The sequence below is a fragment of the Muscardinus avellanarius genome, assembly GCF_963383645.1.
Source record: "Muscardinus avellanarius genome assembly, chromosome: 19".
NCBI classification, from domain to species: Eukaryota; Metazoa; Chordata; class Mammalia; order Rodentia; family Gliridae; genus Muscardinus; species Muscardinus avellanarius.
This window is the reverse complement of record NC_137805.1, coordinates 13,972,919-13,989,669: the sequence shown is the minus strand read 5'-3', so window position 1 is coordinate 13,989,669 and position 16,751 is coordinate 13,972,919. Positions and strand designations below refer to the sequence as shown.

The following is a 16,751-nucleotide window of genomic DNA, read 5'->3' as shown; positions in this document are numbered from 1 at the left end:
GCCCCCGTGTTCAATCACCAGCACCACACACACAAAGATGGAAGATGAAAACGGCCTCAGCTCTGTAGTGGCCACACCCCAGTGACTTTCAACTCTGGCAGGGGCAGGAAGTGATAGAGCTGTGTGGACACATCCCTTTGACCAGTAGAAGTGATGTGGTTTTAAGCCCAGACTCATCCTCTGGGGCTTCCATCACCTGTCCCATGAGCAGGACGAGAGGGCTGGCAGAGAGGAGCTGGAGGCAGGAGTGGCAACGAGGTCTGCCAGTGCATGGTGGCCACAGGGTGCGGAGCCTCATGAGTCCCATCTGCCTCCTTGCTCACCGCCTCCCCCAGCTCCCTGCAGCTCCCAGCTTCACAGCTAGGAGCCCCAGAAGGCTTTAATGGAAACAAGACTATTTTTGTGGTACTGGGAATCTAACTGAAGAGCATTTTACCTCTGAGTTACACCCCAGCCCTATTTATTTATTTTTTAGTTAGTTAGTTAGTTAGTTTTTGCAGAACTAAGAATTGAACCCAGGGGCATTCTACCCCTGAACTATACCCCCAGCCCTACTTTTTTATTTCGATACGGGGCCTCACTAAGAAGCTACGGCTAGCAGTGAACCTGTGATCCTCGTGTCACATCCTCCCAAGTTCTGGGACTACAAGCGTGCACCACCACGCCTGGCTCAAACACTAATTATGATGAGAACAAAGAATGTAGCCTAGCAAGCAGCACTTAGTGAGAACCCCCAAAACCTTTATCACTGGCCATAATGTCACTAGTGAAGAGCATAGCCCGTGTTTCCCCAACTCCGCAGCTCCTCTCTGGGCCTGGATGATGACACACCTAAGAGGGACCCCTCCCTGGAACCAAGAACTGGCCAGGAAGCTCCTTTCGGTCAGGGTCCCCTGCAGCAGTGGCACATGCTCTGCAGAAGCTGCCCTCCCATGCTGAATGCACATGGTAATCCTGTCTGCACAGGGACTTCAAAGCTACAGTTACCATCTGCACCCCATGGAGGGAGCTCCTTACCCAGCTGGTCTATGCACATTCCTTACTGGAGGCTCCAGAACACCCTGCGGGCTAGCCACCCAGGGAACGGGGAGCTGGAGACTGCAAGGTGTGGGCCACCTGATTCCACAGGAGGGGAGTGAACCAGACCAGGCCCCTCACCTAGATGGTGAGCAGACAGGCCTGGAGGCCTCTGCGACTACAGGAGCTAAAGGGAGCCCTGCCGATTCCCTGACTCTCGCCTTCTGGGGTATTACAGCATTGAGGCCACCTGGAGCCTACGTGCAAGCTACTCAGAGTCCTGGGCCACAGGCGCAGCAACAGGACCCTTGCTGGGTCCCGCTGTCTGTGCAGCAGTCGGCACTCTACCTGGGAGGTTTGCTCTGTGCCCCCGGGTTGCTCTACACCAGGTAACGTCATGCCAGGCTCACCACCCCAACTTGACTGCCCTCAGGTTTCCAACACTCACCCTTGTAACACCACCAGCAGCCTGGTCTTCTTGCGGATGTAGGCTGACTGGCGGGCAGAACGGTTCTGCTGGGCCTCCAGGGCACTGGAAAGGTACTTCTGGAAGTGGGCAGCATGGAAACATTCAGAGCCATCCATGACTTGGCGGTACACCATCCACCTGGAAAGGGCAATGTAACTTCAGCGTGGGGACCGCCTGGGGGGCCGGCCCTGTGAGTTCAGTCATGGATTCAAATGTGTCCAGTATTCCCAAGACATTGTGACCACTGAGTCCACATAGGAGAAAGCAATCCTGGCACCGCAGAAGGCAGAGGACCTGAGATGGGCTGGAAGCCCAGAATCCTCAATCCATCATTACTGAGGATTTTTGCAGGAAACACCCTGCTGCAGGGAAAACAGACAGGTAAGCACATGCCCAACAGATGCCAGAGGTAAGAAAGACTGCTGGCCAGGCAGGGATTTCCTGGAGGACAAAGCAATAAAGTGGTTTCAGTCTGGTCTCAAAAAACAAAACAAAACAAAACAAAACAACAACAAAAAAACCCTTGCTAAAAATAAGAAACAAGCAAGTAAAGAATTCAGAATGTTTACAGAACAAAAGTACTAGACACAAGGAACTGGTCAGCTATTAAGTACTTACTGAGTGAAGCTCAGGAATCCCTAGCATTTCTCCATAACTGCCCTCCCCACTCCCCCAATCTCCTGCCCCCAACTCCCAACCCCTTAGGCAGTTTCAGACTCTCAATGCCTTGACAGCCTCCTGCAGGATGCCTGCAGTACACTGGCTAGATATGAATCCCTGGTTCAGTCAGCAAGGGCTGATTAGTAACCTGCCAGGTGGGGAAGTGATGGATGAGTCATTTCCCAAGTTCACCTAAGCCGCCCTCTGAGGTCAGGGAAGGATACTCCTTCCACCAGCTCCCAAGTTCCTTTTTCTTTTTGCAGTACTAGGGATTGAATCCAGGGGCGTTCTACCTATGAGTTACACTCTCAGTCCTATATTTTATTTAATTAATTAATTAAATTATTTATTTATTTATTTAGTGGTGTGGGGATGGAACCCAGGGGCATTTGACCTCTGAGCTATACCCCCTGCCCTATTATTTATTCTTTATTTTGAAACAGGGTCTTACTAAGTTGAAGAGGGCCTCACTAAGTAGCTGAGGCTGTCCTCCAACCATGATCCTCCTGTCTCAGCCTCCCAAATGCTGGGATTACAAGTGTGAACCACCACGCGCCTGGCTTTATTCTTTATTTTGAAACATGGTCTCACTAAGTAGCTGAGGCTGATGAACGTGCGATCCTCCTGCCTCAGCCTCCCAAGTATGTGCCATTGCCGGGCGTTGGTGGTACATGTTTGTAATCCCAGCATTCAGGAGGCTGAGACGGAAGGATCGTGGTTCACGGCCAGCCTCAGCTACTTAGGCCCTCTGCAACTTAGTGAGACCCTGTTTCAAAATAAAGAATAAAAAATAGGGCAGGGGGTGTAGCTTGGAGGTCAAATGCCCCTGGGTTCCAATCCCAGACCCGCAAAAAAAAAAAAAAAAAAAAAAAAAAAAAATTAGGGCTGGAGGTGTAGCTTGGAGGTTGAATGTCCCTGGGTTCCATCCCCAGACCCGCCCCCCCCCCAAAAAAAAGTATGTGCCACCATGCCCAGCTATCAGATGCTACCTTCCCAGAGAGGTGGTCTCTGTCCCCTCCCCAGCCTACATGCTGTGTACCCTTCCCTAATACGCTGTTTTCATTACCTTGTCAACTATCCATGAGAGCAGAGATGTCCTTGTCTGTGTGTTCCCTGACACATTCCCTCATACTCAGAACACTGCCTGGCATCCAGGAAGTACTTGTGTGTTAAATGAACAGATGGACGGATGGCTACGGTGCCGACGGCAGTCACAACACAGCCAGGGCACAGCAGGTCTCCCTGTGCCACGGCGACCCAGGCAGAGTCCCTTTCCCCCAAGCACAGGCAGCAGTCGTACTAACCTGCCGTATTCCTTATGTAGAGTGACCAGAAAGGCGCAGAGCTCGCTAGCGTGGCAGCCTGGGAGGCCGGTTACAATGCTGATAATCACCTATGTGAGAGAACAGTCATGTGGATCGACAAGTCACCTGAGTGGAGACTGAGAAGCTGGAGGAACTGGCGCTGGGGCACTACCCCGCACACAACCCAACCTGCCCGTGGGGTGGTGTGGGCTCAAGGACAGCGACTGGCACAGAGTGACTGCCAATACAAGGCAGCCTTGCTGTGACTGTCTTGAGTAGGCGATGACCGTTTGCAGTTAAAATGCAATCCGCTGAAGAGCTCACCTGCTTGAGATCACAGGCCTCTTTCATAAAGTAGACATTCAGGGATACGAGGATTTATTTCCAACAATAACATTTCTTAGGGAAATAGTGGGCAGAAAGGAGGTCTGGGATAAAAACGCCGCATGCTGCAGTGGTGTGAGAACTTGGCTGAGAAGAGGAGCTGCCTGGGGACGTTTCTGTCTGACTGCCTCGGAGCCCCAGGGCCTGGGCTGAGACAAAACTCAGGAGCATGGGACTCTCCTGATTCCCAGGAGGAAAAGAGGAACCAGATGGAGAGTCTCCAGTTGTTACACGACCACACAAGCCGGCGTGGTGGCGCACGCTTGTCATCCCCGCGCTTGGGAGGCAGAGACAGGAGGATCGCGCAGGTTCGAAGCCAGCCGCACTGGCTTAAGAGACCCTGTTTCCCAAAATAAATAAAGTATAAAATAGGTCTGGGAGTGTAGCCTGGAGGTAGAAGGGCTTCCAGGAACCTCAGTACCACGAAAAAAGCAAACAAACAAAAACAGAAAGTACATGACCACACAAAAAGAGGCCCCTCTTGAGGCAGACAGTCTAACGCCACTGAAGACATTCATTGGGACTGGGCGTAGTGGTGCCTGTAATCCTAGCTGCTCAGGAGACCGAGGCAGGAGGTTCCAATGTGAGGCTAGTCTATTGAGATCCTATCTCAAAGTAAAAAAACAAAAAGGGTTGGGGGGATATAGCTCAATGGTAGAGCACCCCTGAGTTCAAAAAGAAAAGAGAGAGAAAAAAAAAAAGAAATTCACTGAAAAAAGCAGTGGTCAAACAGAGGACAGGAAGCATGTAATCACTGAAGGATATCTACACAAATGAGAGAATGTGGCGAAGGCCCTTTCTGGGGGTACTGAGGATTGAACTCGGGCATTCTAACTCCAAGCTATATCCCCAATATTACTTTTTTATTTGGAAACAGGGTCTCACTAAATTGCTGAAAGAACCCCTCAGGTTGTCTCTCTCTCTTTTTTCTTTTGTGGTACTGGAGATTAGACCCAGGGGCTTTCTACCTCTGAGCTACACCCCCAGCCTGATTTTATTTGTATTTAAGAAATAGTCTCACTAGGTTGCCGAGAGTCTCACTACTTGCTGAGGCTGGGTTTTTTTTTTTTTTTTTTTTTTGGTGGTACTGGGGGTGGAACCCAGAGGCTTTCTACCTCCAGGCTATACTCCCAGACTTTTTTTATATTTTATTTGGAAACAGGGTCTCACTAAGTTGCTGAGAGCCTCACTAAGTAGCTGAGAGCCTCACTAAGTAGCTGAGGCTGGCTTCGAACCTGTGCGATCCTCCTATCTCAGCCTCCCAAGGGCAGGGATTACAAGGGTGCACCACCATGCCCAGCCTGAGGCTGTTCTTGAACCTATGATCCTCCTGTCTCAGCCTTCCAAGTACTGAAATTACAGGGTGTATCATCACACCCTGTTTCTATAGCACTTTTTAAATAAAATATAATAAATAGACATTTTCAAGCTTTTTACACTCTTGCGGGGGGGGGTGATGCTTCTAACGCCTTGGTGCTTCCATTTCCCTTTGTAGATGAGTGCCTTTTAGATTTGCATAGACATGAATGCTCTGAGTCTGCTATGACATATGGCTTCTGAAGCAATGGTGGGAGGAAGTCAAGAGGAGGAAGCTCACGGCAGAGCAGACTGAGGTCCACTGAGCAGAGAGCAATGTTTTTGGAGTATCACCTTACTCTGGTGATTCCGGCCGAGCCCAAACAGCACGGCTACCCCTCACCCTTATTAAGTACAATGTGTACAAACAGGAAGGGCTGGCAGCCAGAGGGCACGGAACAAAAGTTTATTTTTGGTGGTACTAGGAGTGGAACCCAGGGGCGTTTCTACCTCCGGGCTATACTCTCAGACCTATTTTTTATATTTTATTTGGAAACAGGGTCTCACTGAGTTGCTGAGAGCCTCACTAAGTAGCTGAAGCTGGCTTCGAACCTGTGCAATCCTCCTGTCTCAGCCTCCCAAGCGCGGGGATTACAAGCGTGCGCCAACATGCCCGGCTTGGAACAAAAGTTTAGAAGGAGGAGGAGCAAGGGGAGGCAGAGGCAGAAGCCAGGCTCACCACTGGCATGGCGCTTGGCCTGACCAGTCACTGTACACAGTAGGCCTCAAGTGTATTATTACATCCGTGTCCGGGAGGTGAGGATCTCACAAAAGGGACTCTGCCTGCGCTCCTTTCGTTAACTGACACAAAAGCCCAAGGCAGGCCTGGAGGACTGGACTCCTGTGGCCTCCCAGCGAATCTGGATGCTGCTCTACCTTGTCGCTTTCTGCTCTGTGAGTAGGGCTGACTTCAGCTTGCTGCAGCACGACTGGAAGATGGGCCCGCATCACGGCCTCCCGACTAACACTGCCGACGGCGAAGTGCCGGAGAAACCTGGGAAGCAGAGAGTGAGCTGGAGCGCCACTGCGACCTTGCCTGACGTGCCCAACGCACAGTTCTTACGTGGTCGCTGAAAAACAAGCCTTTGAGAGATTCTCCCTCTTTTTTGTGTGTGGTGTTAGGGATTGAACCCAGAGGTATTCTACCTTTGAGCTATACCCCAGCCCGGTTTTATTTCTTATTTGGAGACAGGGTCTCCCTAGATTGATGAGTCTCGCTACTTGCTGAGTCTGTTCTCAAACCTGCGATCCTCTGGTCTCAGCCTCTCAAGTACAGGGACTACAAGCGTGTGCCACCACACCTGGCTCATGAGAAATTTTCTCTAGAAAATTATACCTGGTGAGTTACTACTATTTTTAACAATGATCCCTAAGAAGCTATAACGAAAAAGGTTATTTATTTATTTTTTGTGGTACTGGGGATGGAACCCAAGGGCATTCTACCTCTGAGCAGCACGCTCAGGCCAATTTTATTTTTTATTTGGAAACAGGGTCTCATTAAGTTGTTGAGGCTGTCTTTGAACCTGTGATCCTCCTGTCTCAGCCTCCCAAGTATTGGGATTACAAGAATGCACCACTGTGCCCAGAAGAAAAGGAGTTTTAGAAAGGACTAATACTGAGGTTTCTGACATTTCAAAGGCTCAAATAATAAACATTTAAAATCAGACCCGCAGAGCTCACCAGTCCAGCTCAGGGAGTTTGGCTGAGAGCAGCTCTGGAGAACTCCACTTCTCCCCAGCAGGATGGCTCAGGGCTCTGAAGAGTTTCTGTGCCCTGGCGTGCCTGGAACATCAAAAGCTCACAGATTAGAATTCTTCCTCTCTAAGGTATGTATCCACATACATGACGGGTTCTGAGGCTTTACAGACATGGTCTCATTATACCTGTGACAGAGTCAAGACTTCCAAAACAAGCATCTCATTGACTTAAAAAATGTGGTGTCCAATAGCCAAATTATGGAAGCAACTGAGGTGTCTATCAACATATGAAGAGATTACCAAGTTATGGGGCATATGTACAACGGGGTTCTAATTCAGCAGTCAAGAACAAAATAAGATCACTGGCAGGAAAATGAGTAGACATGGAAAAATTATGCTAAGTAGGATTAGCCAGTCAGAGAAAGTGAAGGGTCATAAGTTTTTTCTCATATGTGGAAGCTAGGGAGTAATCAGGATAGCAGAGGGACCTTATTTTATTTTATTTTATTTTATTTTTTGAAGTACTGGGGATGGAACCCGGGGACATTCTACCGTCAGGCTACACCCCCAGCCCTATTTTTTATTCTTTATTTTGAAGCAGGGTCTCACTGAGTTGCAGAGGGCCTCACTAAGTAGCTGAGGCTGTCCGCGAGCCACGATCCTCTGGTCTCAGCCTCCCGAGTGCTGGGATCACAAGCGTGCCCACCACGCCCGGCTGCAGAGGAACTTTGGCTAATGGAGGGAAACTCCAGTAGAGCCAGGGAAGTCGTCCAGGGAGAGGGGGGAGTGAGGACCAATGAGGGAACCACTACCATCAACACACGTGCCAATGAGAACACGTATGTCCCTCTCAATACCCTCCATGGGGAGGGGCAGTGGGGAAGGACACTGTGAAGCCCGCCAAGTGCTGTGTGCATGGGCGCCACTAGCACGATGACCTACATTATGATGTGAGATGACAGTGCATCAATCAAAGTATAAAGTCAATAGACAGAGAGCAATGTGGTGTTAATGCGTGACGACTGGCATGCCTACCTAGGAAGGCTGGTCTGAAAGCTCCCGCAGCACATCAGTTCCTGATATATTTTTCTGGGGTACTGGAGATTGAAACCAGGGGTATGCTACCTCTGAGCTACACCCTCAGCCCTTTTTATTTAATTTATTTAATTTTTTCAGTATTGGGGATTGAACCCAAGGGCACTCTACCTCCAAGCTATACCCCTAGCCCTATTTTTAATTCTTTATTTTGAGACAGGGTCTCACTGAGTTGCAAGGGGCTTCACTAATTAGCTGAGGCTGGCCACGGACCACGATCCTCCTGTCTCAGCCTCCCAAGTACTGGGATTCCATTGTGCATCACCACACCTGCCACTTTTTAAATTTGGAGCCAGGGTCTCTCTGCGTTGCTGAGGGTTCTGCTAAGTTGCTAAGGCTGGCCTCGAGCCTGCAATCCTTCTGTGTCAGCCTCCTAAACATGGGATTCCAGGTTTGTACCACCACGTGCGGCCAGGTTCTGATTCTCGGTGGATTTCATCTCTTGGCCTCCTGTTTCCCAAGAGTGCGGGCTACTGGCAAGTTGGCAGCACTGAAATGCCTGCTGGCCCTCGTGTTACATAACGTAAGCCATCCGCAGGGAGGGCACCACAGAGCTCAGGGAAGGAGCACAAACACTGTCGGCAGCCACTTACAATCTCTTTTGTTCCACAGATAATCCATCTTCCTGGATCACTTTTAAAGAGAGCCCTAAGTTATCCTGCTGTTGCCAGGGGGAGAAGACCTAAACAAAACAAAATTTGAGCAAAGAATACTTTAAACCCAACAACAGGATATGGAACCCACATGGGATTTGATGACTGTTGAAAATGTAGACTGTCAGTCCAGAGAAAACCCATTATAACAAACAAGTCGGCTTCAAAAATAAGGCCTGAAGCAATTTTGTTCTGTATTTTTCAAAGCCAGAAATGTCTTTCTGGGTCTTCTCCTCAGGGGCTCTGTTCTTTCAGAGGTCAGAAAGCCTGGAGGAAGGAGTCAGATGACAGGCCTGCTCTTTGCTGGTGAGAGCAGTAGTTAAAGTAACTTGTGTCTAGAGACAAAGGGATGGCTGGAGAAAATCTCAAAGGCTGTCTCTAGGCTCCCATATTAAGAGGACACACATGGGAGGCAGGCAGGCCCCGCAGACGGTACGGGGGAAACACAGCCTGGCTGAGAAGCCACTCTGCAGCCAAGGTCAGCTCCTGCTCTTCCACATTCTGTGACTGTCCTGAGGGAGAGGCACTGTCTCTTCACAGGCTGCTGTGATCAAACCTATCCAGGAATCTCTACCAGTTATGAGACTGGCCACTGGTCTGGTTTGGGCTACTGCTCAGTCTCTAAGTGGGTCAGATAATTCTTGGTAGGCTCCTTGTGCAATCTGTGCTGAGCACCTACCATGGGCAGCTGCCAGGTGGGACCATCTTCAAGGTCAGGGAAGGAAAGCTCGGGGTAGGGAGAGCTCTGGTCCACAGGTTGGGCCCACAGTGAATAAAATGACCAACAGAATAGCTAAGTCCAATGACTATTTGAAGGGGATAGAGCTGATTTTTCTTAAAGGCTACAGGCCTTCTGCTGAGTTCCTTTAGGCTCTCACCCTCCTTGGCGAGCACCATTACAGAGCCGGGGGCTTATCAGAGCCACCGCTGCCGGCCCTCTAAATACTTCACTGTTCACTCCAAGACACTGCCTTACCATGCAAATTGCTAGGGGGAAGGTCGTAGTTAGAATCATGACTGATATTACCTCTGAGTAGAATGCTTGATATATCTTTGATTTGGGGAAAAGGGCAATCATCAGAAAGTTGCTTGGTCCGTGAAAATGAACTGGGAGATGAGGAAGCAGCGAGCTTCTGAAGTCAATGAGAAGGGCAGCCGCGATGCTGGTGCAGTCCTAAAGAGAGGAAAAGCCCGAGCATGGTTCCAGCCCTCCATATTGGTGTCCGAACACAGGATCAATTGTTTGCACAGAAGTGGTTTACTGGGGTTTAACAAGAGATAGACTTTCTAACCCAATGCCGGAGATATGGGCAGCACAGGGATCTTCTCTCCTAAACTGAAAAAGTCATCTCACAATTCCTTCTGGGATAGTAACCTCTTGCCAGATTCATAATTGAAAATATTTTGTGGATTGTCTTTTCATTCATTTATTATTATTAATTATTATTATTATTATTATTATTATTATTAGTGAGTTTGGGGATGGAACCCAGGGGCATTCGACCTTCGAGCTACACCCCCTGCCCTATTTTTTATTCTTTATTTTGAAACAGGGTCTCACTGAGTTGCAAAGGGCCCAAGTAGCTGAGGCTGTCAGCAAACTGTGATCCTCTGGTCTCAGCCTCCCAAATCCTGGGATTACAAGTGTGCCCACCACACCCAGCTCGCCCGCTCCTTCCTTCCTTCCTTCCTTCCTTCCTTCCTTCCTTCCTTCCTTCCTTCCTTCCTTCCGTGGTAGTAAGGATTGAACCCAGGGCATTGTATCTCTGAGATATATCCCTAGTACTCCTTTTTTTTTTTTGTGGTACTGGGAATTGAACCTACAGGCATTCTACCTTTGAGCTACACCCCAGACTGATTTTATTTCTTATTTGGAGACAGGGTCTCACTAGGCTGCTGAAAGCCTCACTAAATTGCTGGGGCTGTCCTTGAACCTGCAAGCCTCCTGTCTTAGCCTCCCAAGTACTGGGATTACAAGTATGTGCCACCATGGCCAGCTCCTCCAACCCTTTCTTGTTTTTGTTACTATTTTTTGTTTTGAAACCGGGTCTTCACTAGGTTGCCAAGAGTCTTATTAAGTTGCTGAGACTGCTAGCCGGGCGTGGTGGCGCACACTTGTAATCCCAGCATTCGGGAGGCTGAGACCAGAGGATCATGGTTCGTGGACAGCCTCAGCTACTTAGTGAGGCCCTTTACAACTCAGTGAGACCCGGTTTCAAAATAAAGAATAAAAAATAGGGCAGGGGGTGTACCTTGGAGGTCAAATGCCCCTGGGTTCCATCCCCAGACCCCCACACACACACAAAAAGTTGCTGAGGCTGGCTTTGAACCTGTAATCCTCCTGTCTCAGCCTCCCGAGTACTGGGTGAAAGGCGTGCACCACCATGTCCAGCTGTCTTTAACTTTTCAATAATGTTTTATAGTTTAAGATGCACAATTTTTTTACCTTCTTAGGTGTAATTTATATCTAAGTTTTTTTTTTTTTTTTTAAATCTTGGTGGTACTGGGTTGAACCCAGGGCGTTCTACCTTTAAGCTATACTACCAGATCTATTTTATTTTTTATTTTGAAACAGAGCTTTGCTAGGTTGCTAAGCCTGGCTTTGAATCTGTGATCTTGTCTCAGTTTTCCAAATACTGGGATTATAGGCATGTGCCAATATGCCTGGTTTCTACATATTTTATTCTTTTTGATACTACTGTAAATGGATTTTTTTTTTTTTTTTGCAGCACTGGGGATGGAACCCAGAGACATTCTACCTCCGAGTTATAACCCTAGACCTATTTTTTATTCTTTAAAAAAGGGTCTCATTGAGTTGCAAAGGGCCTCACTAAGTAACTGAGGCTGGCCACGAAGCGTGATCCTCCTGTCTCAGTCTCCAGAATGCTGGAATTACAAGTGTATGCCACCATACCTGGCATGTAAATGGAATTTTAAAAATACCTTTTTTTTTTTTTTTTTTTAAAGCCGGGTGTGGTAGTGAACACTTGTAATCTCAGTACTTGGGAGGCTGAGACCAGAGGATCACAGGTTGGTGGTCAGCCTCAGCTACTTGGTGAGGTCCTCCACAACTTAGTGTGACCTTGTTTCAAAATAAAGAATAAAAAATAGGGTTGGGGATTTAGCTCAGAGGTAGAATGCCCCTGGGTTCAGTCCTCCCTCCTCCCTCCCTCCCTCCCTCCCTCCCTTTCTCTCTCTCTCTAACTATATTATTCATAATGTTCATTGTGTGTTGATTTTGTACCCTGCAACTTTAGTGAATTCGCTTATCAGCTCTAGATCCGCCCCACCCCCCACCCCCCACCCCCGTGGTACTGAGGATGAAACTCAGAGGCCTTTTACCTCCAAGCTATACCTCCAGCCCTATTTCATTCTTTTATTTTGAAATAAAGTCTCACCAAGTTGCAGAGGGCCTCACGTGTTGCTGATGCTAGCCATGAACCTGCGACCCTCCTGTCTCAGTCTCCCAAGCACTGGGATTGCAAAGGTGCGCCACCACACCTGGCTCAGCTCTAGACATTTTTTTGTGGAAAGGTAGGGTATTGTAGATATAAGTCATGTTACCTACAAACATATCATTTTACCTATTTTTTTCCATTTTAAATTCCTTTGAGGGAAGTGGTAATGAGTCTTCATGGTGAATGACAGTCATTTCTCCTTCTTTGGCCCCTTAAAATTATTTTTCATGTTGCTGGTTGTGATGGCGTATGCTTGGATCCCAGCATTTGGGGGGCTGAGACTGGAGGATCACAGTTTGCAGTCACCCTCAGCTACTTAGTGAGGCCCTCCGCAACTTAGTGAGACCCTGTTTCAAAAAATAAAGAATAAAAAAATAGGGCAGGGGGTGTAGCTTGAAGGTCTAATGCCCCTGGGTTCCATTCTCAGACCCGCAAAAAAAAAAAAAAAAAAAAAAAAAATTTTTTTTTTTCATGTCTAAAGGATAAGTGGCCAGGCATGGTGGCACATGCCTGTCATCCCAGTACCTGAGAGGGTAAGACAGGAGGATGGCAGGTTTAAAGTCAGCCTCAGCAACTCAGTGAGGTTCTCAACAACCTAATGAGACCCTATTTAAGGCTGAGACAGGAGGATCTGAGTTCACGGACAGCCTCGGCTACTTAGTGAGGCCCTTTGCAATTCAGTGAGACCCTGTTTCAAAATAAAGAATAAAAGATAGAGCAGGGGACCGGGCGTGGTGGCGCACGCTTGTAATCCCCGCACTTGGGAGGCAGAGACAGGAGGATGGTGCGCAGGTTTGAAGCCAGCCGCGCTGGAGTAAGAGAACCTGTTTCCAAATAAAAAAGTATAAAAATAGGTCTGGGAGTGTAGCCCGGAAGTAGAAGGGTTTCCAGGAACCCCAGTAAACCCCCCCCACACACACACAAAAAAAATAGAGCAGGGGGTATAACTCAAAGATAGAATGTCCCTGGGTTCCATCCTCAGTACTGGGGGGAAAAAGGGCTAGTGGTGTAACTCAGAGATAGAATACCCCTGGATTCAATCCAAAAAAAGATTCAAACCATGTGCCAGGCGTGGTAATGCACACTTGTAATCCCCGTGCTGGGGAGGCTGAAACAGGAGGATCTCGGAGGTTTGAAGCCAGCCTCAGCTGGCTTAATAGGTATGGGAGTGTAGCCTGGGGATTCCATCCCCAGTAACACCAAAAAAAAAAAAAAAAAAAAAAGAAAGAAAAAATGTGGGTATCTTTCGTTCTCCCATGCCATGAACATGTGAAACACCTACCCCATCATAGAAGGAAATGGAATTCATGTGATCCTTGGAAATAATGATACTCCCATGATGACGGTGAGAAAAGAGAAGGCCACTGGAGAAGAAATGCACGTGCCCTGGAAGGAAGAGAAAGCTGGTCAGAGCTGAGGCCTGCATGGCGGGGCAGATTCCACTGTCCTCCTCGCGGGTCCCAGGGGCAGCGGAGTGGTGGAAGCTAGCATCAGCACTCCCTGCGTTGTATGCTGAGCGCTACGCCCTGGGGAAGCCAAAGTAACCTCACAGAGCCTCAGACAGAACTGAGGAGGTAGAAAAAATAAGTGCATAAACTATTGGCTGATGAGGAGGCACAAAACTCACATCTTCTTGATAGCTCTACGGAAATACTCCAAGAAAAGTCTTTAGGTATGTTTGCTCCACTACTGAGTTTATAGATATTCTCCTTCCTGGTTTTTTTTTTTTTTTAATAAGAGGTTGAATCCAGAGGCATTCTATTTCTGAGCTACATTCCCAGCTCTGTTTTATTTTTTTATTTGGAGACATGGTCTTGCTAAGTTGCTGAGGGACCTCACTAAGTTGCTGAGGCTGTCCTCAAACCAGAAATCCTCCTATCTCAGCCTTCCAAGTACTGAGATTACAGGTATGTGCCACTATGCCTGGCTTCCTTCCTCTGTTTTGGAAGAAGATAGCTTAGCCCGAAAGAGATCCTATCCCTTACTTAGGGCCCAAGAAGAAGCACCAGGATTTCAGCCGAAGGGGCTCAGATCATGCTGTGTCCTGCAAAAGAATAATTCAGTTAGGCAATAAGTGGGTTCTACAGACACTGGGTCTACTGTTCTTCAGTTCATGAAAACAAGCTGGCGGCAGCTGGACACTAGATGTGGGTTCCTCAGGACAAGGTTCAGATCTAAGGAGGGCTTCTGTTTCCTAGGTGAACTATTTCCTTGTGCAGTCTCTATGGAGATCAGTGTGGAGATTCCTCAGAGATCAGGATCTACCTTTAATCTGTTTTGTCAAGTGAAAGGGAGGGGAACAGATTTTATTTCCAAGTACAGAGTAGGCGACATACATTACAGTTTTCCATCTTCACAACAGTTGTAAGGGGTGGTTTTTCTTCCTATAGGACTGATGAGGAAACTCAAGCTTAGAGAGATTTCCCCAAAAGTCATAGAACTACTTAGTGGTGGAGCCAGGTCTAGAACACTGGTCTGTCTGACATCAAAGGCACAGTATCACACTGGACTCCTCCAGTTTTCTCATTCCTTTTTCCTTCAATTTTCCTCTGTCCAGAGACAACATGTGCTATCTCTGTCCCCTCAGCCTCAACAGGTCCAAAGTGCTGCCTAGCAGCCCACCAACTGTGCGTGTGTGTGCGCACACACGCTATTAGGGATTGAATCCAGGGGCATTCTACCTCTGAGCTACACTCTCAGCCCTATTTTATTTGGAAGCAGGGTCTCACTAAGTTGTGGAGGGCCTCATGAGGTTGCTAAGGCTGGTGTGAACTTTCAGTCTTATCTCAGCCTCCCAAGCACTGGGATTACAGGCGTGTGTCACCACACTTGGCTTATTGCGGTCTTCTGGCTCCTTCTACAAACCCCACTTAGACCACAACTCTCCATGACCTTCAGCACTTTCCTAAAACCATAACCTTATCAACTCCTGCCACAGATAGCTCTCCCTACTGTTTCCAGAAAAAAGAGGACTCCTCAGATGTCGTGAGGTAGCAAGTGCTCTGCTCTGCGTGGTTCCTATCTGCACCTGCCCTGTGCTGGGCTCCCCTTCCACCTGCACCCGTGAGGTGAAGCTGCTCAGAATAAGTCAGCAGAGCAGAGCTGAGCATGGTGGTGCACGCTCGTAATCTCAGTACTTGGGAGGCTGAGACAGGAGGATCCCAGGTTCACGGCCAGGCTCAGCAACTTAGTGAGGCCCTTTGCGACTCAGTGAGCCCCGATGTCACTGATATAAAGAATACAGAATAGGGTTAGGGGTGTCGCTCGGAGGCAGAATGTCCCCGAGTTTAACCTCCAGTACCACAAAAAGAAAGAAAAACAAGAAAGGAAGGAAGGAAGGAAGGAAGGAAGGAAGGAAGAAAGAAAGAAAGAAAGAAAGAAAGAAAGAAAGAAAGAAAGAAAGAGAGAAAGAAAGAAAACAAAAGAAAGAAAGACCAGTACTACACAAATGTCTCCTGGAGAACCTCAAAATTCTTCCAAAGCGTCCAGAAGGTGGAGGAGGTGGTGCATTCTACCTCCTCACTGGAAAGACAGGGAAGGTGGGTGAGGAAGACATCTGCAGCACTTCTTCCTGTAGACTCAGAAGCCACCAAACAAAATGGAGAGGGAGAGGACAAAGGGCCCTGACTGCCAGAGGAGCGCTCGGGAGGTCTTAGTGAACAGGAGCTGACTCCAGGACTGTCCTGTGATCACAGCACTTGGAGATCTCAGCACACACGAGTGAGATGAGGTGACCCGCTGGGGGCCCGTGCCGGCAGCCTGGGCTCTCCTAACTGACAGATGTGGTATAAGGGGCCACGCCTTCCAGGAGTTTCTCAGGGCCCCAGGCAGCCAGCTCCTGAGGACATCTCCCTGGCTTCTCCTCTCACCCTCAATGTCCTTCCTATTCCAGGGTAAGAGGAAAATTCCCACCAATGCCCAAGAAGCAGCAGGAGACAGCAGCATAGTTCTGTTTTAACCTTTATTTTCTGCAGTACTGGGGATTGAACCCAGGGGCATTCTACCTCCAAGCTACTCCCCCAGCCCTGTTTTTTTATTCTGTATTTTGAAACAGGTCCTCACTAAGTAGCTGCGGCTGGCCGTGAACCTGCGATCCTCCTGTCTCAGCCTCCCAAATGCTGGGCTTACAAGTGTGCACCACCACGACTAGCTATTAGACCTGTCTTTTTAAAGTGTTCCTTGACAGCTTCATATAGAAACAAGACAAATGAACGGTGAGGAATAAAGGCAGCGGCCAGCAGATGAGCCCTGACCGGGCCCTCCTATCACACAAAGGTGAACGGCAGCTTGGTCCCAGAGCGCTGAGGTGTATCAGTGGGACTGGCACCCCTGCTCCTCACTGCTGAAAAGTCTCTACCTGCGCAAAGTGGAAAAATAACAACTCTGGAATCTAAACTAGATCCGATTTAGATCAGGACTCCTTATCCAGATTCTGATGTCTATGGGTGTCCTAGAACCAGTTCTCTAACAGTAGGAATGAATATACACAGAGAAAAGAAAAAGCTGCCCGAATGCCAGCCACTCACTGAGGCCTGTAGAAAGCGGCAGAACCGTACACGACGGTAACTGACTTTCAACAAAGGCATAAAGACACCTCAAAGGGAGAGGCCTTTCAACAATGGTGCTGTAAAAACTGGGCACTTATGTGTAAAACGTTA

The 16,751-nt window shown here is 48.4% G+C and overlaps 1 protein-coding gene across 1 annotated transcript in view; it reads right to left on the bottom strand.

The window, feature by feature from the left end:
- The window catches only part of DNAAF9 (dynein axonemal assembly factor 9), a gene marked incomplete at both ends in the record, with an annotated part of 124,811 nt that overhangs the window by 25,467 nt on the left and 82,593 nt on the right, over window positions 1–16,751 (bottom strand). Inside the window, 7 exons of the mRNA XM_080716014.1 lie at window positions 1,466–1,624; window positions 3,451–3,539; window positions 6,067–6,184; window positions 6,871–6,972; window positions 8,576–8,664; window positions 9,663–9,809; window positions 13,376–13,479. Of these exons, the coding sequence (XP_080572140.1) occupies window positions 1,466–1,624; window positions 3,451–3,539; window positions 6,067–6,184; window positions 6,871–6,972; window positions 8,576–8,664; window positions 9,663–9,809; window positions 13,376–13,479 (808 nt within the window). The remainder of the gene's footprint in view (window positions 1–1,465; window positions 1,625–3,450; window positions 3,540–6,066; window positions 6,185–6,870; window positions 6,973–8,575; window positions 8,665–9,662; window positions 9,810–13,375; window positions 13,480–16,751) is intronic.